Source organism: Oncorhynchus clarkii, chromosome 5 (assembly GCF_045791955.1).
Source record: "Oncorhynchus clarkii lewisi isolate Uvic-CL-2024 chromosome 5, UVic_Ocla_1.0, whole genome shotgun sequence".
Classification (NCBI taxonomy): Eukaryota; Metazoa; Chordata; class Actinopteri; order Salmoniformes; family Salmonidae; genus Oncorhynchus; species Oncorhynchus clarkii.
Window position 1 is genome coordinate 71,104,275 of NC_092151.1, and position 24,387 is coordinate 71,128,661.

The 24,387-nt window shown below is 45.3% G+C and overlaps 1 protein-coding gene across 2 annotated transcripts; it reads left to right on the plus strand.

Annotated features, from left to right (window-relative positions):
- On the plus strand, positions 1-23,862 carry LOC139409328 (dynamin-2-like). 2 transcript variants are annotated; one of them, XM_071154303.1, is made up of 23 exons: positions 1-318; positions 595-837; positions 6,006-6,079; positions 6,416-6,565; positions 6,680-6,759; positions 6,858-6,981; positions 7,151-7,249; positions 7,657-7,817; positions 7,915-8,057; positions 8,138-8,273; positions 8,365-8,432; positions 8,545-8,683; positions 8,758-8,844; positions 8,990-9,060; positions 9,179-9,230; positions 9,451-9,477; positions 10,695-10,808; positions 16,963-17,072; positions 19,305-19,416; positions 20,789-20,953; positions 21,216-21,454; positions 21,537-21,731; positions 22,732-23,862. In XM_071154303.1, the coding sequence occupies exons 2-23, from the start codon at positions 623-625 to the stop codon at positions 22,769-22,771; spliced, it is 2,601 nt and encodes an 866-aa protein (XP_071010404.1). In that variant the 5' UTR covers positions 1-318; positions 595-622; the 3' UTR covers positions 22,772-23,862. The 2 variants fall into 2 exon arrangements, with proteins under 2 accessions (XP_071010404.1, XP_071010405.1); XM_071154304.1 differs by lacking the exon at positions 9,451-9,477.
- The last annotated feature ends 525 nt before the right edge of the window (positions 23,863-24,387 follow it).

The window sequence follows — 24,387 nt, forward strand, 5'->3', positions numbered from 1 at the left end:
TACGCATGCGCAGAGAGAGACCCGTTAACTGTCAAATTGATCAAATTGTCATCGAGTTGTTTCACTGGCTTAACCGTGTCGAATCAGATTCAAAGTCCACCGGAGGAAATGTTACCTACACGATTCTCTCTTTGACTTTTTGGGATCGTCTTTTCCAACAGGAAGTAAATATTAAACACAGGGTGTAACTTGCGTGTGGGTTAGGCTTGCTCGTACAGGGTGTCTGGACCACGGCGGTGCCAAGTTGGATTTGACAGTACCATTGCTAACGTTAACAGCAAGACAAGAGAGAGAACGGATTTTTAGACCGACTACCAGGTATCCAGATAGCCGCTAGCTAAAAAAAACTAGAAATAATGTATACATATACAAACTTACTATTTGTTTTAGTGGCATGCCGATTCAATAAATATCAACCAGGGCCAGCACTCACTTGAAGTTGTTGTTAGCCTTGTGATAGCTACAATAGCTTGCTCACTGGTTGTTGTCAGCTCAGCTATCAAAATATCCCAAATAACATTATTTTTGAATGCTTAAATTTATTCGTGTAAATTTGGCAAATTTGCTTGTCCACAATTATGTCATTCTTCCCAGGTTAACCGAACCAGAAAGTTCGGTCCGGATGGTGTTGTCTGTACAAATTCAGGTGGTTGACAGTCGGACGGGCACTGTCGCCATGGGCAACCGGGGGATGGAGGAGCTGATCCCCTTGGTGAATAGGCTCCAGGACGCCTTCAGCACCATTGGCCAGAGCTGCAACCTAGACCTGCCGCAGATAGCGGTCGTTGGCGGTCAGAGCGCAGGCAAGAGCTCTGTCCTGGAGAACTTTGTGGGCAGGTATGGTAGTCAGACCTAGCTAGTGACCATCAACAATAAGACATCAGCTAATGCACCAGAACCATTCATGTGCAGGAAACCATTCATGATGTTATTCAATAATGGGTTATTCAGATGCTGGCTGTTTTGAGTTTGGTAGAGATTCATGGTTCCCAACAGTTGACCTCTCCAAATGAATGCACACTGCAGACAGACACCCTCTCCTATTCAGTGAGCGCTAGCATGGGTTGTTTACTAAACCCTCTGCCAAGGGTAGTTGTGTTTGAAGCAGCTGATCCTTCTCCATTGTTACAAATTAGTTAAGTTATGTGACAATAGGCATGATGTGTAAACAAGTGTTTTCAGATCATAGCAGATGGAGAGAGGAGACAATAAGATTATCTCCTTTTCTTTCTCAGCATGGTTGGCTTGAAGTGGGGGCTCAGAGGAGGAAGGGGAGGATCATCCTACTCAGTGAATTTCATAAAAATAAAAACCGTGAAAGATTAAGTTATCCTTTTTAGATTAAACTATACTAAATATTTTCACGTCACAAAATAACTGATTAAAACACTGTTTCGCAATGAAGGTCTGCAGTAGCAGCAACAGCAGTCTCCACCAGTGTAACTGCTAACCTGCTTGCTGTCAGAGCATGTGAGGGCAGTTGGAAATCCCGCTCATTTCTCATGGAGCAGTGATTGTGCACCGCTCCGGTGCTCCGTGTCCTTTCCAACGCTCCACTGAAAACCGCTCCGCTCTCAGAGGAAAAACAACTGGCACTCCAAATTCGCTCCATTCATAAAAATCCCAATTTAACCAACAGCCATCTATTTTTGTGACTAACTGGACCTACCATTTGGTTTTGAAGTATTGAAACCAAAGCATATGGATTTGAATGAAAAGTATTTGAATAAACATGAAAAGGTGAATGTAAGAAGTACACATTTCAAATAGACTACATGTCATATTAAACAGCATATAAACACTCTAAATAGGTCAGGAGCCAGACAGGGAGCCTAAGAAGGAACGAAAATGAATGATTTAGTCTATATTATTTCAATTATTTCAAGGCTATAGCTTATAAAGAAATACATTGTGAAGCATTTGCCAGTGCGACACAATAGACTGGTAGGGACATAAAGCGCTCAGCATTTAAACAATATTTAGTTGTATTAAATCATTATAGTCTATAAATTGTGCATATAGGCTGTGACTTACTTATAATGAAATACAAATTAAACGAAAGTGCCTTTTTAATTAATTTTTAGAAACACCAGTTTGGCCAGTCTGTGGATTCAGGCTCGTGCGATGGTGCCTGGAGAGCAGGCCAGCAGCGGATAATATTCTCTCCGCACTTGCAGAGCCACTGGGGATCCTAATCCTAATCCTTTAGGCCACTCTTGCCAGGCTGGGCAGAGATGCAGAGTTTAAAACAAATATTTGTTATATAGGCAGGCCTAAAGGTTTTTAGGAAAAATAACCCAATCAAAACGGAAAGCTCCTTGAACGTAGGAATATGCCAGGCCTATTGGGCCAAAATCAACTATGGCCTATTGTATAGATAATATAACAAAATTAACATTGTTTAAGAGATCTGATTTAAAATAAAATACTTTGCTATAATGACACACTTAGTTATCTACCCAACTCTTTCCTTACTTTTAGCATGTGCACGTAGTAAGTACACCATCAGGCCTTTCGGGATAAGTGTATTTTCAGGTCCCACAATGATTCTTTAGTGGTGGACACTACATCACAGCACTCTTGGTCCTCATCTTTGTAATTCACCTTGATTTAGCACCTGTGTGTTCTATCAGTTTCTTTCTGAAAAGATTTAGTGAACTCCATGGCATGCTGGGCCAGGCTTGCCCTGAGCTCGTGAAGTGAGCGCTACTAGATCGAAATTGGAGTGGGCGAGAAGGCCGCCGCTCCAGCCTTCTGGAATCTCGCTCCGCTCACATACTCTGTTTCCTGTACACTGTACTGCATGATTGTAGTGGGTTTACTAACGCTTTAGTACTAGTCGCCATGTTGACTATGACGTTCGCAAATATGGTTGACAACGATGTAAACTGTGTGTAGCGGTTTGGCTTTAAGATTTTTTTTTCGCCTGGTCACAGACATATGTGTTGTGCACAGAAGTTCGCAAACGAAGGGAAAATGTGAGAGGAGGAGAGTGCGTAGATGCAAGAAGGAATTATACAACGAACAAAGTGATGATGCTGTTTGAATGTGGCTGCAATAAAAGTGAATTGTGTATTCATTCCGCCGATTCTGTTGAAAAACGTTTCTTAAACGAAACGAAATCGCGATAAACCTGAATGTGTCCAATTGAAACTCTTGTTTGCAACTGTTTGGAATAATGATTGTAGCAACCTCATGATGGTTATAGGGAAAATGTGAGTATCATGTAGTAGCCTAAACCTATCACTGTTACATTGAACTGGGTGAGTGGAATATGAAAGACAGTCATCTAATATCCTGTAATAAAAGCCCATGCTCATCAAAAAAAAAGTGTCCTGCCTAATCTAAAAATATTTGGGCTCTAAGGCACTGCATCTCAGTGCTCGAGGCGTCACTACAGACAACCTGGTTCGAATCCAGGCTGTATCACAACTGGCTGTGATTGGGAGTCCCATAGGGCGGCACACAATTCACCTTTATTTAACCAGGTAGGCTAGTTGAGAACAAGTTCTCATTTACAACTGTGACCTGGCCAAGATAAAGCAAAGCAGTGTGAACAGACAACAACACAGAGTTACACATGGAGTAAACAATAAACACGTCAATAACACAGTAGAAAAAAAAGAGTCTATATACATTGTGTGCAAAAGGCATGAGGAGGTAGGCAATAAATGGGCCATAGGAGCGAATAATTACAATTTAGCAGATTAACACTGGAGTGATAAATGATCAGATGATCATGTGCAAGTAGAGAGACTGGTGTGCAAAAGAGCAGAAAAGTAAATAAATAAAAACAGCATGGGGATGAGGTAGGTAAATTGGGTGGGCTATTTACAGATGGACTATGTACAGCTGCAGCGATCGGTTAGCTGCTCAGATAGCAGATGTTTAAAGTTGGTGAGGGAAATAAAAGTCTCCAACTTCAGCGATTTTTACAATTCGTTCCAGTCACAGGCAGCAGAGAACTGGAAGGAAAGGCGGCCAAATGAGGTGTTGGCTTTAGGGATCATCAGTGAGATACACCTGCTGGAGCGCGTGCTACGGGTGGGTGTTGCCATCGTGACCAGTGAACTGACATAAGGCAGAGCTTTACCTAGCATGGACTTGTAGATGACCTGGAGCCAGTGGGTCTGGCGACGAATATGTAACGAGGGCCAGCCGACTAGAGCATACAGGTCGCAGTGGTGGGTGGTATAAGGTGCTTTAGTAACAAAACGGATGGCACTGTGATAAACTGCATCCAGTTTGCTGAGTAGAGTATTGGAGGCTATTTTGTAGATGACATCGCCGAAGTCGAGGATCGGTAGGATAGTCAGTATTACGAGGGTATGTTTGGCGGTGTGAGTGAAGGAGGCTTTGTTGCTCCAGATACTCAACTAGTCTAAAGAAGGCCAGTTTTTTTATTGCTTCTTTAATCAAAACAACAGTTTTTAGCTGTGCTAACATAGTTGCAAAAGGGTTTTCTAATGATCAATTAGCCTTTTAAAATTATAAACTTGGATTAGCTAACACAACGTGCCATTGGAACACAGAAGTGATGGTTTCTGATAATGGGCCTCTGTACGCCTATGTAGATATTCCATAAAAAGTCAGCCATTTCCAGCTACAATGGTCATTTACAACATTAACAATGTCTACACTGTATTTCTGATCAATTTGATGTTATTTTAATGGACAAAAAATGTGTGTTTCTTTCAAAAACAAGGACATTTCTAAGTGACCCCAAACTTTTGAATGGTAGTATATTTTTATTTAAACAGCATTTAACCGCCAATGTTGGCATTTGAGAGTGAAGTGGTTACTGGATGCCTGATAGGGCTGTGTGAGAGTGATGGCTGTGTGACAGTGACCAGCAATAGGTGGCTTATCTAGCAGGCTCCCTGCTGAGGACTGGGTCTGTGCTGAAGGACTGGAATCAGAGAGAGGTCAGGGAACAGAGTATGCCTTAGAGCACGTGCAGTCAGTCATTGAGCTAACAGAGCTGAACTGAAGATGGCATTGTGTTCCTTTCTTCCCTCTCTCTGTGTGCTGATGCTTGATGTCTCCTCCTTACTGACTGACATATAAGCAGGACCTCTTTCAGACAGGCATGACTACTTCATTTCCTATCAACTGACCCTGGAGGAGAGCTGTTGACCTGGTGAGAACTCTCTCTGCTGCCGTACGACACACAGACACACGCCCTCAGTAACAGGCTAACAACAACACTGAAGCGTCTCCTTGGCAGAATGTGTCCCCTTTATCAGTGTTTTCTGTCTCTGACTCACTGACTTCATGTCTGAAGGCTGAATCCAGCTGTATCTCCTGCCCTGAGTGTCAGTCCTTCCTCTCTCCAGGGATGTTGTGTTGTCACAGCTGAATTATAAATGGAGGTAGGATGCTGTAAAATAAATACAAAACGGGACAACAGGAAAAAGGTGGCACTCTGAAGTTGGAATGAAAGACTAGAAATACGTCATCATGTTTTCCACCCATTATTGCTTTGTACTTGATACTGTAGCCTGAGTGGGGGCTTGTTTTGACATTGAGATGTAGAGCTATTGTATGTAGAGCTATTGTAATACGTTAGAGATGCTTCAGGTTCCAATGTTGTGCTTGATATCATCTTTCTCTTGTCTTTTAAAAGTAAAACAAACCTCCACTAGCTGTGTCCTAGTCATCACACATAAATGAACATGCCCCTGCCTGCACTGGAAAAACCTATACCGGTATGTAAGCCCTCCACAAATAAGTGTTGTAGTAGTAAAGATGGTGAGGTTGAGAGAGCCGGTCTAGTATTTCAGACTCTGATAAAATGTGCTGGCTCGACTTGGCCAAGTGTGCATTGGCTCTGAGCCTCTGACTGCCCTGGCATTGTGCCTCAGAGTGGAGCTTCCTCTATAGAGCTAATACACAGACACACTGTGTATCTGTTGTTTGGCAGTGAGACAGATGCCTGAGGGGGTCAGTCTTTCATCTCCTGACTCTTCTATTCCTCTATACCATTTCTCTTCCTCTCCTCTCAGGGACTTCCTCCCCCGGGGTTCTGGCATTGTCACCCGCAGACCCTTGGTCCTCCAGCTCATCTCTGCCAGCACAGGTAACTAACACACACACACACACACACGTGATGTAGGATACATCACATTAGACTTCTGTCACTCTGTGTATATGTGACTCCCTGTCTGTCTGTCTGTCTTCAGGGACAATTATGGAACGCTGTTAATTGTACACAACTAGGAGGCACACCGTACTGCTCTGTTCCCCTAACCTCCAGGGTTTGTTATCTGTGTAGTGCAGATACAGCAATGATGTCATATATATAAACTAGACTAGATATCTGACTGATTGGTATAATATATTTATATTTGATGTCTGTGTGAAATGGGCATTGATCCCCTGCATCTCTTTCTCTCCCACCCCTCTATCTCTGTAGAGTATGCAGAGTTTCTCCACTGTAAGGGGAAGATGTTTTCAGACTTTCAGGAAGTTCGCCAGGAGATCGAAGCAGAGACAGTGAGACTCACTGGAACCAATAAGGGCGTCTCTCCTGTCCCCATCAACCTACGAGTTTATTCCCCTCACGGTACACACACCACAGTGTACTACTCTTACACACTCCCCACATGGTAACACACCCTGCATCTCAACCTAAACCGGATGCTTCAATGCATAAATATGTGTGTCTGTTTGTCCTCAGTGTTGAACCTGACCCTGGTGGATCTGCCTGGCATTACCAAAGTGCCTGTAGGAGACCAGCCGGCTGATATAGAGTACCAGGTCAGACACATCAGTACAATTCAACTAATATTATAAGACAATTTCTCCCACCCTTCTTCTTCTTTCATAAATAAAGTTGTATTGTATTTGTTCCCCAGGTGAGGGACATGATCATGCAGTTTATCTGTAAAGACAACTGTCTGGTCTTGGCTGTGACTCCAGCTAACATGGACCTGGCCAACTCTGACGCTCTCAAACTGGCCAAGGATGTGGACCCTCAGGGTGAGACCAGAAGGACAGAACATCTCCCCCAGCACCTTTTCACATAGTCCAAATCATAGATATTAGCATTCTTTCTTCATTCTTTTTTCAATGGTGAAAATATTCAGTACATTGGAAGTGAATATAACATGGGCACTGTTTGACTTTCTTTTTCATTGTTTTCCACCAGGCCTGCGGACCATAGGGGTGATCACTAAGTTGGATCTGATGGACGAGGGAACGGATGCCCGGCACATACTGGAGAACAGGTTACTGCCACTACGCAGAGGTACATGGGCTTTTATTACCATAATGTTCCCCATAATGTTCCCATAACATCACCCGTGACCAGGCTGAGGTAATTGTTGAAATGGAGGCTTGATGTCCTCCTGCCATGCTGAGCTCACGGGTTGAGTTACAGAATTACAATCAGTGCCAGCCTGCCCTGGGAGTGTGTGTGTGTGGGGAGGGGGGGTCAGGGTCTAGGCTGGCTGGCTGGGTAAATCTGTGCCAGGTGCAGGGTCATGCTTGATCCTTCAGGTAATACATTATACATGGAGCCTACTGTTAGTACTGCTGTTACAGTAGAGAGATTAGAGTTGAACTGCCTGCTGAACTCAGATGACCTTCTGAATCCTGCATCCACAGATGTAGTGATGTGTAATGCATGGAGACAGCTTACTCTCTCCTCTCCAGGTTATATCGGGGTGGTGAATCGTAGTCAGAAGGACATTGATGGGAGAAAGGACATTAAGGCAGCTCTGGCTGCAGAGAGGAAGTTCTTCCTGTCTCACCCTGCATACAGACACATGGCTGACAGCATGGGTACCCCCTACCTACAGAGAGTCCTGAACCAGGTACACAAGAACATACACTGATACGTTTTGACCAGATAACTGTTCAAATCAGCTTTTTCTTTATTGTTTGTGTGTGTGTCTCTAACTCTCTCTACAGCAACTGACCAATCACATCCGAGACTGTCTGCCAGTGTTCCGCAGTTGTCTCCAGAGCCAGCTCCTAGCGCTGGATAAAGAGGCTGAGGAGTACAAACACTACAGAGCTGACGACCCAGCACGCAAGACAAAGGCCCTACTACTGTTAGTACACACACGCACGCACACATGCACACACACACACAACTAACATAATACACAACGCTCTATTGATGTGTGTGCAGGCTGATGCAGCAGTTTGCAGCCGACTTTGAGAAGCGTATTGAGGGCTCAGGAGACCAGGTGGACACTATAGAACTGTCAGGAGGAGCCAAGATCAACCGCATATTCCACGAACGCTTCCCCTTCGAACTGGTCAAGGTCAGCCTGGGGGTGTGTGTGTGTGTCTCACCAGCTTTCGCTCAGTGTGTGTCACGTCTTACCTTGGGTGTGTGCGTGTTTGTATCTTCAGATGGAATTTGATGAGAGGGAACTTCGGCGGGAGATCAGCTATGCCATCAAGAACATCCACGGCATCAGGTGTGTGTGTCAGAGGGGATACATGCTTTGTTGGGCTCAATGGTCTCTGTCACCACTCCTATTTCACCACTCCTATTTCTGTCTCTGTGTCTGTCTGGCTCTCTGTATCTAGGACAGGTTTGTTTACTCCAGACCAGGCGTTTGAGGCCATAGTGAGGAGACAGATAATCAAGCTGAAGGGTCCCTGTATTAAATGTGTGGACATGGTCATCCAGGAGCTGATCAACACTGTACGCCAATGCACCACCAAGGTAACTACTGCTGTGTGTGTGTGTGTGTGTGAGACAGTAACACCATCATATCTCTTGTTATTTCTTGTCTCTAGTTGGGCTCCTATCCAAGACTGCGAGAGGAGACGGAGAGAATCGTTACCACAAACATCCGGGACAGAGAGAGTCAAGCTAAAGACCAGGTCTCTCTCTCTCTCTCTCTCTCTCTCACTCACACTCACACACACACACACACACACACACACACACACACACACACACACACACACACACACACACACACACACACACACCATAAAATATAGAGACGGTGTGTACTCTGTACAGGTCCTGCTGCTAATCGATGTACAGGTGGCCTACATCAACACTAACCATGAGGACTTCATTGGCTTCGCTAAGTGAGTTCTCCCTGTCTATGTTTTCTGGTCATCATCATATGTGGGTTGGACATGAAGATGATTAAATTAAGAAAAATTGTCTGATGGGAGAGTGACTGTGTGTGTGTGTGTGTCCCAGTGCGCAGCAGAGGAGCGCTCAGACTAATAAGAAGAGCATTGCAGGAAACCAGGTGAGATTCACATAGCTTAGTTACTGTATCTCAGGTAATGAATGTCTTCGGTTTTATTCTCTGATGCTAATACGTGTGTTATGAGAAGTTAACAAATGTACATCTGGAATGGCAGCTGATGTGGAGGTTTACTGAATGTAGGAAGAGCAGGTGAACCTGCCTGGGCACACAGTGTCTGCTCCATTCTAACCTCCCTGTTCTCTCCTCTCTCCTGTTACAGGGTGTGCAACCAGTCTCCAGTCTAATAGTATGAGTAGTCAAGTCTCTGTAAGGCTAAACCCTCACTGCTGACTCATGGCTGCCTCCTACTGAGACACTGTTTGTACCTCTCACTGGTTGTCTCCTGTTCACCAACCTCTAACCCACAGCTCCACTGCTCTCTTTTCCACCGTCTTTCCACAGACTGCACTCTGGCCCTACTCCCTCTGCCTGCTCCTCTCTCTCTGTGTGTGTGTGAGCAGCACAAAATGGCGCTGAGTTGTAAACTTGGCTCGGGTTTCTCAGATCCAAGCGCAGCTGTCTGGTCACTCACTAAACACAAACACTAGGGACAGCTACATCAGTTTTTGTGTATGTGTGTCACTGCCTCATCCCCCTTTCTCTCACTTCCTCCTCTCTTTCATCCTCTGTCCAAATCGGTCGGCTTTCAGCCGTCAGCTCTTTTTCTTCCTTCCTGTCCTCTTCACTGCTCTCTCACTCAGTCTCATCACTGAGCTCACAGTTTCTCTCTCCCACAGTTCTTCAACAGTTTTTTTCTCTGGGACTATTTCTTGGTATTATTTTACCATAGCGTACCGTCAATGTCTTTATCATTTCTAATGTTTATTAACCTCATACTCTTTGTGTAGCTTTGTATTGGTCAGAGAAATGTGGTAAAGGACTTGGCAGAAATGACCACTAGTGATGTAATGACTGGGTGAGGGGACATTTCAATTTTCTGACTGATCCTCTGTCTCAACAGCTGATCCTCTGTGCACGCATTACATATCTCTCTCAATCTATGTGCATGTATATGGATCTCTGTGTATGCATGTAGCATGCAGTATATCTGCTCTCTCCCACACTGTGACCCATATGTAAGATACATCATCCCACCATCTCGCTCGTTCTCAAGCTAAGCTCCACAGCACCTGCCTCTCTCTCTCTCTAAACCTCCAAGCTCTGAGGAATAGTTCACCCAGACCACATATTGACTCTTCTATTTACAACATGCTAACAGGACTCATCACACACATTGTTTTACCTGAACAATTCTAATGCTGGGCTGTAGCTAAGTAGACATACAGTACAATCCCAGATCTTAGCTAGCTGACATACTGTAAGGGCTTCATAGCCTACTGTCTTTTGTACCCATGAGATGAGGTAACTTTGTCATCTGAGTGAACTATCCTTTTAATCCCTCCCAATTTAACCTTTTCTCAGTCCCTCCCCTGACATCACCCCTGACCTCAGATCTCTTCACAGGTCATCCGTAAGGGCTGGCTGACCGTCAACAACATCAGTATCATCAAGGGCGGTGCGAAGGAGTACTGGTTCGTCCTGACCGCTGAGAGCCTGTCCTGGTTCAAGGATGATGAGGTGAGCACAGAGTCACTGATCTGGTCTGATGATGAGACGACTGAAGCTGCTAAAGCTTTACTATGGATGCTTACTAGTAGAGTAGTGATGGGGGGGTCGACACAGTTACATATCGGGATATTATTTTTGATGATATCGTTTTGACAATATCGCAATATTATTTTTGCACTAGTTGGCTGTACTTGTACCAAAAAACTCCAGTATTTTTCCTTCATAGGTGGTTTTCCATCTTCTTTTTAAATAGGGAGCCAATTTATTTTTCAACACTAATTTCTATGACTGATCAAAACTAGTTCTCATGGCTCTCTTGTCCCTCTGCAGTAGACATACAGTTCCTTCAGAAAGTATTCACACCCCTTGACTTTTTACACTTTGTTGTGTCAAAGCCTGACTTTAAAATGGATAACATTTAGATTTTGTGTCACTGATAAACACACAATACCCCATAATGTCAAAGTGGAATTATGTTTTAGAAATGTGTACAAATTATTTCATAATTTCATAAAAAGCTGAAATGTCTTGTTATTTCAAGCCTAAATAAGTTCAGGAGTAAGAATTTGCTTAACAAGTAACATAATAAGTTGCATGGACTCACTCTGTGTGCAATAATAGTGTTTAACATGATTTACCTGATCTCTGTACCCCACACATACAATCAGTGAATTTCAAACACAAATTCAACCACAAGTCCAGGGAGGTTTTCCAATGTCTCACAAAGAAGGAAACCTATTGGTAGATGGGTAAATAAAAAAAACAGACATTGAATAACCCTTTGAGCATGGTGAAGTTATTAATTACACTTTGCATGGTGTATCAGTACACCCAGTCACTACGAAGATACAAGCATCCTTCCTAACTCTGTTGCCGGAGAGGAAGGAAACCATGAGGAGTTGGAGTTTAATGGCAGTGATAGGAAAAAGCTAAGAAATGATCAACAACATTGTAGTTATTCCACAATACTAACCTAAATGACAGTGAAAAAAGGAAGCCTGAATAGAATAAAATATATTCCAAAACATGCATCCTGTTTGCAATTAGGCACTAAAGTAAAACTGCTAAAAACGTGGTAAAGATATGAACTATATGTCCTGAATACAAAGCGTTATGTTGGGGGCAAATCCAACACATCACTGAGTACTACTCTTTATATTTTCAAGCATGGTGGTGGCTGAATCATGTTATGGGTATGCTTGTCATCGGCAAGGGCCTTTTCAGAAGTACAATAACCTGAAGCACAAGGCCAAATATACGCTGGAGTCGTTCAATAAGACAACATTGAATGTTGCTGAGTGTCCTTGTTACAGTTTTGACTTAAATTGTCTTGAAAATCTATGGCAAGACTTAAATGGCTGTCTAGCAACAATCAACAACCAACTTGACATAGCTTGAAGAATTTTTTTATAATAATGTGCAAATATTGTACAATCCAGGTGTGAAAAGTTCATAGAGACTTACCCAGAAAGACTCACAGCTGCAATCGCTGCCAAAGACGATTCTAACATGTATTGATTCAGGGGGTTGAATACTTATATAAATTTGATATTTCTGTATTTAATTTGCCAAAAATTCTAAAAACATGTTTTCACTTTGTCATTGTGGGGTATTGTGTGTAGATGGGTGAGAGAAAAAAAACATATTTAATCAAGTTTGAATTCCGACTGTAACACAACAATGTGAAATAAGTCAATGGGTATGAATACTTTCTGAAGGTACTGTGAGCAATATGTTTGGAACATCGAATCATAATAAAATCACAGTATCGAATTGTAATACATACAGAACCGTGAGAATCGCAATACCGTATCGGCACCTAACTATTGTAATAATATCTTATGAGGTTCCTGGCGATTCCCAGCCCTATAGTAGAGGCTGGACAAAATACACACCTGAGCACCCCAGACCAACACACACACATTTATTACACATACATTTCTGTTAGCTACAAAATAACTCCAAATACTACTGTCTTCTGCAGTAGGGGAAGGGAGAGTGTCATACAGGGAATGTAGGAAAGACATGGGCAGCTAGGGTTCGAGTTATCACCATCATCATCAAGCAGGAAGTCTGGGGTATACTGGCTAGGATTGGCTCTGGGAGTTGTCCGTCAAGCTGTAGGTGCGATGTGGTTTGTCCGTGGGTCAGCGGGGCTGCCATCTGTCTGCCTGTCTGTGCCTGCTGTACAGGATAGGAAGGTCTGCACAGCAAGTGTAGACAGGCAGACACACCACAACACACTCTCTCAGCCTAGCACAGCACTGCTCGCTCATGAGGTCCACAGACTGTTTGTTGGTGTACGTGTGTCAGTGTGTTTTGTGATGGTCTGGCCTGTAACTTAGGTAACTCAAATGAACACATGTAAGTACAGAGCTGATCCAATACTACTTCAACTAAGCCCCACTCTTCCCCTGCTCCCCCTCTTCCTCCTCTGGGAGTTGAGGCATTTGGAGCAGTTCACTCTGACACAGCTGGAGCTGCCCCAAGCCAAACCAACACACACATCTCCTTAATCATTAATTTATTGTCACTCATCACGTTCCTTTCACAGGGGTATAATGGCAACAATGATCTAAATAACACAGTCTCTTCTAACAGCAGTGTCTCTGACAACACTACTGATAGGAGAACTACTACTAGCCTGGCTTGTACAGGAGATTCTAGTGCCCCTTTGCTCTGCCTTCTATTTCACAATATTACACATTACAATATTAGACTTTACTACACAGACTGTACTTCAGTGTAGTTACAGGTATGCTAGGAAAGGGGTAATAATCTATGGTGAAATAGTAATCACAACTCTTATCTAAAGGACAACAGGGTTGACTACTGTTGGAGCCCTGTACTCTCTCCATGCGCCGACAGTAGCTGTGTTTGTCTCTGTGAGGGGGATGTCCACTGTAATAAATGATCCTTACTATCACAGCTACATCAGCATGCTGCCCCAACACCACTGTAGGCCTCAGACACACTCCTCGAGTCAGACCCAGACCAAGCTTCTCTCTCATAGTCTCCTCTATTTGAACCCACTTTCTCCACCTCCCCAAAATGTTATATTTTTCTTTCCCCATTCCTATCTCTCCCTTTTTCCTCTCTTCTTTCTTTCTTTCTCTGGCCCTTCTTCTCTGATTCCCTCCATCTGTCCTTCTCTTTCCTGCTCTCTCCCTCATATTCCCCCTCTTGCTGGGTCTCTCTCCTTTTCCCTTTCCCTCTCTCTGATTGGCAGTCTCTTTGGGCCTGTACACATTCCTGGCTGGAGAACTCAAGGTTTAGTCCAAACACCCGCTTAGCTTCCAACATCTAGCTAGAGAAATCCCACATGGCCGCTTCTTCACTTCAACCCCCCTCCTCTCTGTTCTCCCCCCTTCCATGTCCCCCTTCTCCCCCTCAGACTCCCACTCACAACTCTTCCACACATCCAGATCACCTAGCCAGACCACCAGACTTCAGACACCCTTTCTCTCTCACTCTCCCTTATGATCTCTTAGTTTTTCTTCAGCTCATTCAATCCTGTCTCACGACAGTGTGGTCACCGTTACTTATTTTCCTTACATAAACACACATGCTGTACCCAGTCACACACAAACACAAACTCCCTCCCATATTTGCTGCTCACACTCTCTCAAGTGTAGATACCCTCCATACGTTTAATCTAAACAATGTATACACACTAATCTCCACACACTAAACTGTGTATAATCTCTATATAACATTAAACAGACGGACATTCCTCCTTCCCTCTCTCCCTGCCTGACAGACGACCTGCGCCCATACTCACCTTATACACATTCCCATACAGCACCCATACACTCACATTACACTGTACATACACATACAGCACCCATACACTCACATTACACTGTACATACACATTCCCATACACTCACATTACACTGTACATACACATTCCCATACACTCACATTACACTGTACATACACATTCCCATACACTCACATTACACTGTACATACACATTCCCATACAGCATCCAACCATTATAATCTACAGACTCGCCTGCAGCCTTTTACCACAGCACAGTAGGGTGTCTGTCTGTGTCTGGTCTGCTTGCTATATCACACAGTCAGTCTGCAGAGAGACCCAGTTTCAGATAGAGCATCTTTGATATATGATCCACCATGAGCAGCCTGACACACACACACACACACACACACACACACACACACACTATCATACTGACCGCTTACTTACAAATATAACAGGCCTCTAGGCTTTCGAAACGCAAACAGAACAACAACGTACTGTAGTAGCAGACAGCAGAAGGCAAACCAGCAAAGACCAACTCATACATCTAGTCCCAGTGTGAATGTGCATGTATGTGTGTGTGTGTGTATATGCTCGTGTGTGTGTGTTTGAGAGAGAGTGGTGGAAGCCATTCCTTGCCCAGTCTAACCAATGTGCAGACTACTGTACACCAGTAAGACCCTGAACAGGTAGTCTGAACACTGGGATGACGGAACAGGACTCACTCTCTCCTCTCCCTCTTCTCTCCTTCTATTTCTTTCTCTCCGTTCCTTTCTCTTTGCTTTTCATCTCTGAAGTGTTGGAGGAGTAGAAAGATTCTTCATGTTTCCTCTCTCTCCGTTTTATCTTCTCTCATTCCTTTCTTTTATCTTGTTTTTCACCCATCCAAAGGTTTCATTGACAAACTGGTTAAAGTATTCTCAATGTCTCCTCTCCTTTCTCGTCCTGAGTGAAGGGTCACACACACACTGGCTGTCCTCTTCTATTGGTCTGGGTCCTGTTCTGGTCGCGTCCCGGTCCAGTGTGTGCCGGGGATGTGAGGGGCTGCGTCCGAGCGAACGAGTATCCAGCCTCGACGTGGCACATTCACTCTCACCACTGGGGATCTGCCAGTGCACTTAGTGAAGGCATAACGAAAAAAGGGGGGAAAGGGATGGAAGAAGGGAGGGACTGAGGCGCCATATATGGGTTGTTGGGACCCTTGGGAATCAACTTTGGAGTGGTCTGCAGTTTCTCTCTCTCTCTCTCTTTCTCAAGCGGTACCAGATGTCTGTCGTCTGTCGGAGCGCCAGCCTCTCTCTCTCTATATTTTTTTTCTGCCTTTCTAACAGGAAGTGGGCCCCTCTGTAAAAAATAGAGCGGAATGAAGGAAGAGTTGCAGGGTTCAGGAGAGACCAACACACACACACTGGCGTGTGTGAGACAGACCTACACCTTTCAGTCTTTTTTTTTTCATCTTTATCTTTCCTGGCCAATGGGACGCTCCTTTTTAGGCCATATCTTCATCCCTTTCTCCATCTCTCCCTTTCCTCTCTCCATCTTCCCCCTTCTCTCCAACCATCCTCCCTCTCCACTTTTTACTGTAGCGGTTTCCTGAGAATAGCCCCTCTGGAAGGGGGAGTAGAGTGGAGGAGAGGATAAGCGAGAGGGGAGGAGAAGGGTGGATGAGAAGAGAGAGGGGAGCAGGATGGCGAGAGAAATGTGGAGAAGAGCGAGGGGAGAAGAGGGGGATGGAGAAATGTGGAGAAGAGCGAGGGGAGAAGAGGGGGATAGAGAAATGTGGAGAAGAGCGAGGGGAGAAGAGCGAGGGGAGAAGAGCGAGGGGAGAAGAGGGGGATATATGGAGGGGGGGGGGGGTGGTATAGGCCAATATACCACGGCTAAGGGCTGTTCTTAAGCACAAAGCAGAGTGCCTGGACCAGTGGTGTAAAAGTACTTTAAAGTACTAAAGTAGTTTTTGAGGGTCTCTTTACTTTACTATTTATGTTTTTGCCAACTTTTACTTCACTACATTCCTAAAGAAAATAATGTAATTTTTACTCCATACATTTTCTCTGATACCCAAAAGTACTCCAATTCACACACTTATCAAGAGAACATCCCTCGTCATCCCTACTGCCTCTGATCTGGCGGATTCACTAAACACAAATGCTTATTTTCTCTGCATATTTTCTCTGCATGGTGTTTCTGCTTTGACCAGAACAGTAGACCTATCAATGAATGAACCCTTCTTCTATCCTCTCTCCATCACATCTCTCTCTCTCCCTCCATCCCCCCGTCTCTCTCTCCATCCCTCCGTCTCTCTCCCGCCAACCCTCCGTCTCCCTGCCTCCATCCATCCCTCCCTCGTCTCTCCCCCTCCATCCCTCCCTGTCTCTCTCCTTCCATCCCTGCCCAGGAGAAAGAGAAGAAGTACATGTTACCATTGGACAACCTGAAGCTGAGAGACGTGGAGAAGAGCTTCATGTCCAGTAAACATGCCTACGCCATCTTCAACACCGAACAGAGGTGTGTGTGTGTGTGTGCGTGGTGTTTTATGAGACAAGGTTATGACAGACATATCTGAAAGAGATGGAGGGTGAGGTTCAGGACTTTGACACCCTAACTTTGTGACTTCCTCAATGACAGAGAGAAGCAGTGGGTTACTGGACTGAGCAGGCTAGGGCTGAGCTGGGTTGGACCTGGCTGGGTAGGGTGTGTGGACCATAGTATACCAAGGGCAGGCTCATTAAGCAGCTATTCAATGTCAGAGTTCTGGACCAGAGACAAGGCTGTTCTTGTTAGGAAACTATTTCTCAGATCGCCACAAGGAGGGAAAGAAAAGAGAAAGAGGGCTGGGTGGGGTGAGAGTGGAGGAGAGGGAGCGATCAGCCAGGAATGTGTCAAAGCGTGTCCTACTGCGCCCCCTGTTCCCCCTTCTCTGTCTGTGTGTGTGTGTGTGTGTGTATGTGTGTGTGCATGCTTTTGTGTTCAGAGTGCTGATGCCGGTGCTCTGTATGTCTGTCTGACATTTATCAGAACCTCAGGAAAGTCCCTGATCTGAAGGTAGGGGGAGAGAGAGTGTGGAAGGGTTAAGGGAGAAAGATGCTAAAATTCCTCAAGAGGAGAGAAGAGGAGAAAAACTCCCTGGACACAGCGGAACTGAGCGAGGAAAAGGGAGAGGAAAAGTGGGATTTGGGAACTGGTTACAATCCAGCCATTGTAACGCATTGAGTGAGTGGAAGTGAGAGAGCCCCCTTCTGGCCATCTGACCAGCAACATCTCCAGCAGCATCTGGTCTACCATCAAGGGATCAACCAGCCTAGCATACAGACACTTGAGATGTCATGGGATACTGTATGTGGTGAGGCTGCTCTCCATAACACTCAGTCTTTGTTTGGAGACAGACAAATACACACACACACACCACCACCAACATCGGCAGCTTAGAAAACATGAGGGAGGGAGAAACAAAAGGAAAGAAACAACAGAGTGATCAATAGAATATTTAACAGATGTGTGTGTGTTTTAACAGATGGGCTTTAGACAGCTCCAGATTCCTGCCACTGTCAGACGCAGCGGCGTCTCCCTGACTGAGAGGGGGGGGAGAGAGCGAGGGGAGGGGGAGAAGTAGAACGGGGGACATGAGAGAGCGAAATATTCATTGTGTGTGAATAGGTGTGTTCCAGCACTCATAGCATGCCCTGTGTGAGACCTATGTTGTAGTCATGTGTATGCATATGGAATGCAACCTCAAACCTGGAAAGAAAGGTGACTATTTGACTGTATCTGTTATAATTATTAGAACGTACAGTACCAGTCAAAAGATTGGACACACCTACTCATTCAAGGGTTTTTCTTTATTTTTCTCTATAGCAAGTCTCTTCTTATTATTGGTGTTCTTTACTAGTGGTTTCTTTGCAGCAATTCGACCATGAAGGCCTGATGCACGCAGTCTCTCCTCAACAGCTGACGTTGATGTGTCTGTTACTTGAACTCTGTGAAGCATTTATTTTGGCTGCAATTTCTGAGGCTGGTAACTGTAATGACCTTATCCTCTGCAGCAGAGGTAACTCTGGGTCTTCCTTTCCTGCGGTGGTCCTCATGAAAGCCAGTTTCGTCATAGCGCTTGATGGTTTTTATGACTGCACTTGAAGAAACTTTCAAAGTTCGTGAAATTTTCCGCATGTCGCAAAGTAATGATGGACTGTTGTTTCTTGTTGCTTATTCAATCTGTTCTTACCATACTTTAGACTTGGTCTTTTACCAAATAGGGATATATTCTGTATACCCCCCTACCTTGTCACAACACAACTGATTGGTTCAAAAGCATTAAGAAGGAAAGAAATTCCACAAATTAACTTAACAAGGCACACCTGTTAATTGAAATGCATTCCAGGTGACTACCTCATGAAGCTGGTTGAGAGAATGCCAAGAGTGTGCAAAGCTGTCATCAATGCAAAGGGTGGCTACTTTGAATAATCTCAAATATAAAATATATTTTGAATTATTTTAACACTTTTTTGGTTACTACATGATTCCATATGTTATTTCATAGTTTTTGATGTCTTCACTATTATTCTACAGTGTAGAAAATATTAAAAATAAAGAAAAGCTCTTGAATGAGTAGGTGTGTCCACACTTTGACTGGTACTGTATATAAGAACTATAGGAACCTGGAGCTGGGTATAGGTGTTTTTAAGCTGCTGGCTGGGAAATGTAGTTTGATGACGTAGCTGACCGTATGTAATGTTATTGTAGGAATGTGTATAAGGACTACAGGTTCCTGGAGCTGGCGTGTAGCTCTCAGGAGGAGCAAGACAGCTGGAAGGCTTCTCTGCTGAGGGCCGGAGTCTATCCTGAGAAAGTCACTGTGAGTACCCTAGTCATATCCCCTGACCTCTAAATCTGACCCTTAACCTCTAACCATAAACCATGATCTATAAAGTAACTGAATATTGTTACCCTGACCCCTAACTCTTCACCCTGACAATATCCTACACCTGCCCTAAATGTCCTCTGCCTGACTACCCTGCCCCTCCTATCTCGTTCCCTCTACAAGCTCTCCCCTCCTGTTGTTGGCTGCTTATAGCAGCATTCCTGGGCTGGGATGTCATTGTGTGTGTGTGTGTGTGTGTGTGTAGACTCAGAGAAATGGCAGATCTGTTTCTAATCAGCACTACTCCCCTTCCCTTGTCTCCATTCCCCTTCCCTCTTCTCTAACCCCCTCCCCTTGTCTCCTTTCCTCTTCTCTAACCCCCTCCCCTTGTCTCCTTTCCCCTTCTCTAACCCCTCCCCTTGTCTCTTTTCCCCTTCTCCAACCCCCCCCCCCCTTGTCTCCTTTCCCCTTCTCTCTTCTCTAACCCCCTCCCCTCCTTTCCCCTTCTCTCTTCTCTAACCCCCTCCCCCTGTCTCCTTTCCCCTTCTCTAACCCCTCCCCTTGTCTCTTTTCCCCTTCTCTAACCCCCTCCCCTTGTCTCCTTTCCCCTTCTCTAACCACCTCCACTTGTCTTCTTTCCCCTTCTCCCTTCTCTAACCCCCTCCCCTTGTCTCCTTTCCCCAACCCCCTCCCCTTGTCTCTTTGCCCAACCCCCTTCCCTTGTCTCTTTGCCCCTTCTCTCTTCTCTAACCCCCTCCCCTTGTCTCCCTTCTCTAACCCCTTCCCATTGTCTCCTTTCCCCTTCTCTCTTCTCTAACCCCCTCCCCTTGTCTCCTTTCCCCTTCTCTAACCCCCTACCCTTGTCTCCTTTCCCCTTCTCTCTTCTCTAACCCCCTCCCCTTGTCTCCTTTCCCCTTCTCTAACCCCTTCCCCTTGTCTCCTTTCCCCTTCTCTCTTCTCTAACCCCCTCCCCTTGTCTCCTTTCTCCTTCTCTAACCCCCTCCCCTTGTCTCCTTTCCCCTTCTCTAACCCCTTCCCATTGTCTCCTTTCCCCTTCTCTCTTCTCTAACCCCCTCCCCTTGTCTCCTTGCCCCTTCTCTCTTCTCTAACCCCCTCCGCTTGTCTCCTTTCCATCATCTCCCCTGTATTTTCTCTTCTCCCACTCATTTTTGTCCATCAATTCAATTCAAAAAAGCTTTATTAGGTTAAGGAACTTTCCATGTTGCCAATGCAATATACTGTACCTTACAGCAGCCATGACAAATTACAGCACTAACAGCCACCTCTCTCCCCCACTCTTTTCCCTCCCTCTCGCCACCCCCCTCTCTCCCTCCAACCATCCATCCCTTCCTCTCCCTCTTACCAGGTGGATGGGGAGTGTAGTGGTTCTAGTGATAGTTTCTCTATGGACCCTCAGTTGGAGCGTCAGGTAGAGACCATACGGAACCTGGTGGACTCCTACATGAACATCGTTTACAAAGCCATCAGAGACCTCATGCCCAAGACTATCATGCACCTCATGATCAATAACGTAAGACTGTCTGTCTTTCTGGGGGCGTTCCAGACCATCTTTATCACATCTCATAACACCTGGACAGAACCACATTGTTATCCTAGCAATCTGATCTATAAGACTAGTACACTCTCAGGTTGTACAACTGATGTACAACATATGACATAACGGTTGTGATACAGATATACAAACATGTTTAGACAACCATGGCTTTGTGTGGTGCCTCCATCCCTCTCTCCTCCTTTTCCCTCTCTCCTCTTTTTCCCTCTCTCCTCCCCAGGTGAAGTTGTATATTGGTAGTGATCTCCTGGTGCAGCTCTACTCTCTAGCAGAGAAGTGTGTGTTGATGGATGAGTCTCCAGAACAGGAGCAGAGGAGAGAGGAGGTGCTGAGGACTCACTCTGCCCTGAAAGAGGCTCTGGCCATCATAGGAGACATCTCTACCTCCACCTCCTCTACTCCTCTACCTCCTCCTGTCGACTCCTCCTGGCTGCATGGAGCCCCTGAGACCAGCTGCAGGTAACACACACACGCACGCGTGTACATATGAATGCATGCGCACGCACGCACACACCCTAACTCTAACCCCATTCTCCTCCAGGTCTCCCAGTCCTACAGCTATAGCTTCTAAGCGTATAGCCGCTGCTCCTAGAGCCTTGCCCTCCACCAGAGGCCCCGCCCCCATGGCCCCACCAGTCCCCTCACGCGCCGCACCCCATGGACCAATCAGCAATCACGCTGATACCACCCAGTCTCCACCCACCGGACTCATCAGACCCCCCCCTAATGTACCCAGGTAACCATGGTGATGATGTTATTTTATTCATTAGCTATTTGTTGGAATTCTCTGCCCGTGCAGAGCCAAACATTGGGCTGCAGAGGTTATTTTAACTGGATGGGGGTCAGCTGGAAAATGTGTTTCTCATCTCTTTCCCATCAACCCCAGTATACAGACGTTCTCTCTCACAACTTCACTTCTCTTGGCATGGATTTGTTTTACTGCTTTCCATTTTTCCGCATGCAATATCTCTCTCCCCTCTCCCCCACTTCTTTCCCTGCACTCATTCCTCCCCTCCTTTTGGCCCGTCTCGTTTTATTTCTGCCTCATTTCCTCTCCACAGTTATTTTGGGCCTCACCCATCATCCCTCTCAAGCCCCTCCCTAACTCACTCCATAACTCTCCCTCTCTTTTTCTCTACCTCTATCCCAGGAAAATGACAAGCCCTTTTCTCCTATTTCACATCACAGGAACACTCTACCAGTACACACACACACACACACACACACACACACACACACACACACACACACACACACACACACACACACACACACAAAAGATTCCTTTGTCTCCACAGGGATCTTTCCTGGTCAGCACTAGCAGGAATGCTCACTGATTTCTCAACAGGACTTTCCTCCTGAGGGCACACTGTTTGCTTTAGGAGATCTATAGTGTATTATTTTGTTTTAATACTAAAATAACTTTGTATGAATTGTAGAGTACTCTAATACTTTAAATACGTACTACATGTGTATGATGTATGTACTGTTGTGTGTGTCCTTTAGTAGGCGTAGAAATGCCTGAAACAAGATCCCCCTACATACTGGTCTTGATGGAAAAAAATGTAATAAAAAAAGATGTTGGGAGGTTCTCTTCTGTACTGTTCAACCAATCCAGTAAATGTGGAGGAGGAGTTAAGATGGAGTGTCGCCTTGTTAACGTCCAAAAGCTGAACATTTGGTTGTTGGGGCACAGGCCAGTCCAGTAATGGTCTCTCTTCTCTGTCCCTTTCCAGGAGGCACCCCCCAGCTGTCCCCACAAAACCATTGCACTGACCCCTCCCCACAACACAACAATGCCTCTTATAGGGCAACTACATCATACAGTCTGTCAATCAGATGGATTATATTACTACGTTTTTTTGTAATGCCTTTTTTTAACTTCTTTGCCAAATCCCAAATGCACCTATATCCCACAACCCTGAGGCACTTCTCCTATCCCCTACCTCCCGGACACTTGCAAAGATCTGAAATGATTGGATAGGTGTAATCAATGTGGTGACTATTTCTACTAGTCTATTAGAGGGCAAGTTGAATCCATTGCCATATTGATAATTTCTACCCATTCTAAACTCATATCAATCTACCATTTTGCTGGAGACTCTTATCCAGAACTTGTCAATGAGCTGTCTAATCTGTAATACAGTGTGCTGGCTCTCCTTCCCCTCTGTCCTTCCTTCCTTCCCTCTCCTTCCACCTCCCTCCCTCCCTCCCCTCTTTCCTTCCTTCCTTCCCTCCCTCCACTCTCTCCTTCCCTCCCCTCTCCCTTTCCTTCCACCTCCCTCCCTGGGGAATCCTCTGTAGTCACTCCCACAACCTCCCACAATCTACCATTTTGCTGGAGACTCTTGTCAATGAGCTGTCTAATCTGTAATACAGTGTGCTGGCTCTCTCTCCTTCCTTCCATCCCTCCCCTCTTTCTCCTTCCTTCCACCCCTCCCCTCTTTCTCCTTCCTTCCGTCCCTCCCCTCTTTCTCCTTCTTTCACTCCCTTCCCCTCTTTCTCCTTCACTCCCTTCCCTTCCCCTCTCTCCTTCACTCCCTTCCCTTCCCCTCTCTCCTTCACTCCCTTCCCTTCCCCTCTCTCCTTCACTCCCTTCCCTTCCCCTCTCTCCTTCACCTCCCCTCTCTCCCTTCCCCTCTCTCCTTCACTCCCTTCCCCTCCCCTCCCCTCCCGCCTTCACTCCCTTCCCCTCCCCTCCCGCCTTCACTCCCCTCCCCTCCCGCCTTCACTCCCTTCCCCTCCCCTTTTGTACATATGGTCTACAAATGCTGGAATGTGTGTTACCATATGTGAGCTTTGTGTAAATACACAAAAACAATACACCACTGTTTCTATGGTTTTAAATAAACAGGATTTTAATTTTCTACAATGTTGTGGACATTTTACTTGAAGATTTGTATTATTTGATAGATTCATAAATATTAACAGATTGGATAATTCCAATCAGCGCGTCAACGAGAGGGACAGACTCCCAGCCACGCTTCTATTAGTATAATAAGTCATACAGAAATGATATGTCACCCTTTAATTAGGCAAATAGTGTTTTCTACACGTTATTACATTGCCTTATGTCTAGGTTGAAGATCATTTCATAGTATTAGTATTTTTTTCGACCTAGTTTTATGTGCCTGGTGGTCGGTCGTGTTGAATTCGATGTCGTCGGTGCGCGAATGTAGCATCATTAACTTCTATTGTTACGACATTCGTGTGAAAACCAGACAAACCCATTCTGGCCTTGTCTCAGTGGTCTCGTGGGGGGGTGAGAGACACTATCCACGGCTGAACTTAGTCGAGGATCAAACAACTCAACATGGAGCCACAGGAGCGACCACAGCCCGGGACAAAACCGAGAACCAACCGCGTCAGGCCCAGGAAAGGCGATGTGAAGG

Bases quoted from the DNA above. Each gene is read 5' to 3' on its own strand.
- LOC139409328 (XM_071154303.1), top strand. From the start codon at position 623: ATGGTGTTGTCTGTACAAATTCAGGTGGTTGACAGTCGGACGGGCACT. The intron at 6,080-6,415 runs GTAACTAACACA...CTATCTCTGTAG, and splicing joins GCTCATCTCTGCCAGCACAG to AGTATGCAGAGTTTCTCCAC. The intron at 10,809-16,962 runs GTGAGCACAGAG...ATCCCTGCCCAG, and splicing joins CCTGGTTCAAGGATGATGAG to GAGAAAGAGAAGAAGTACAT.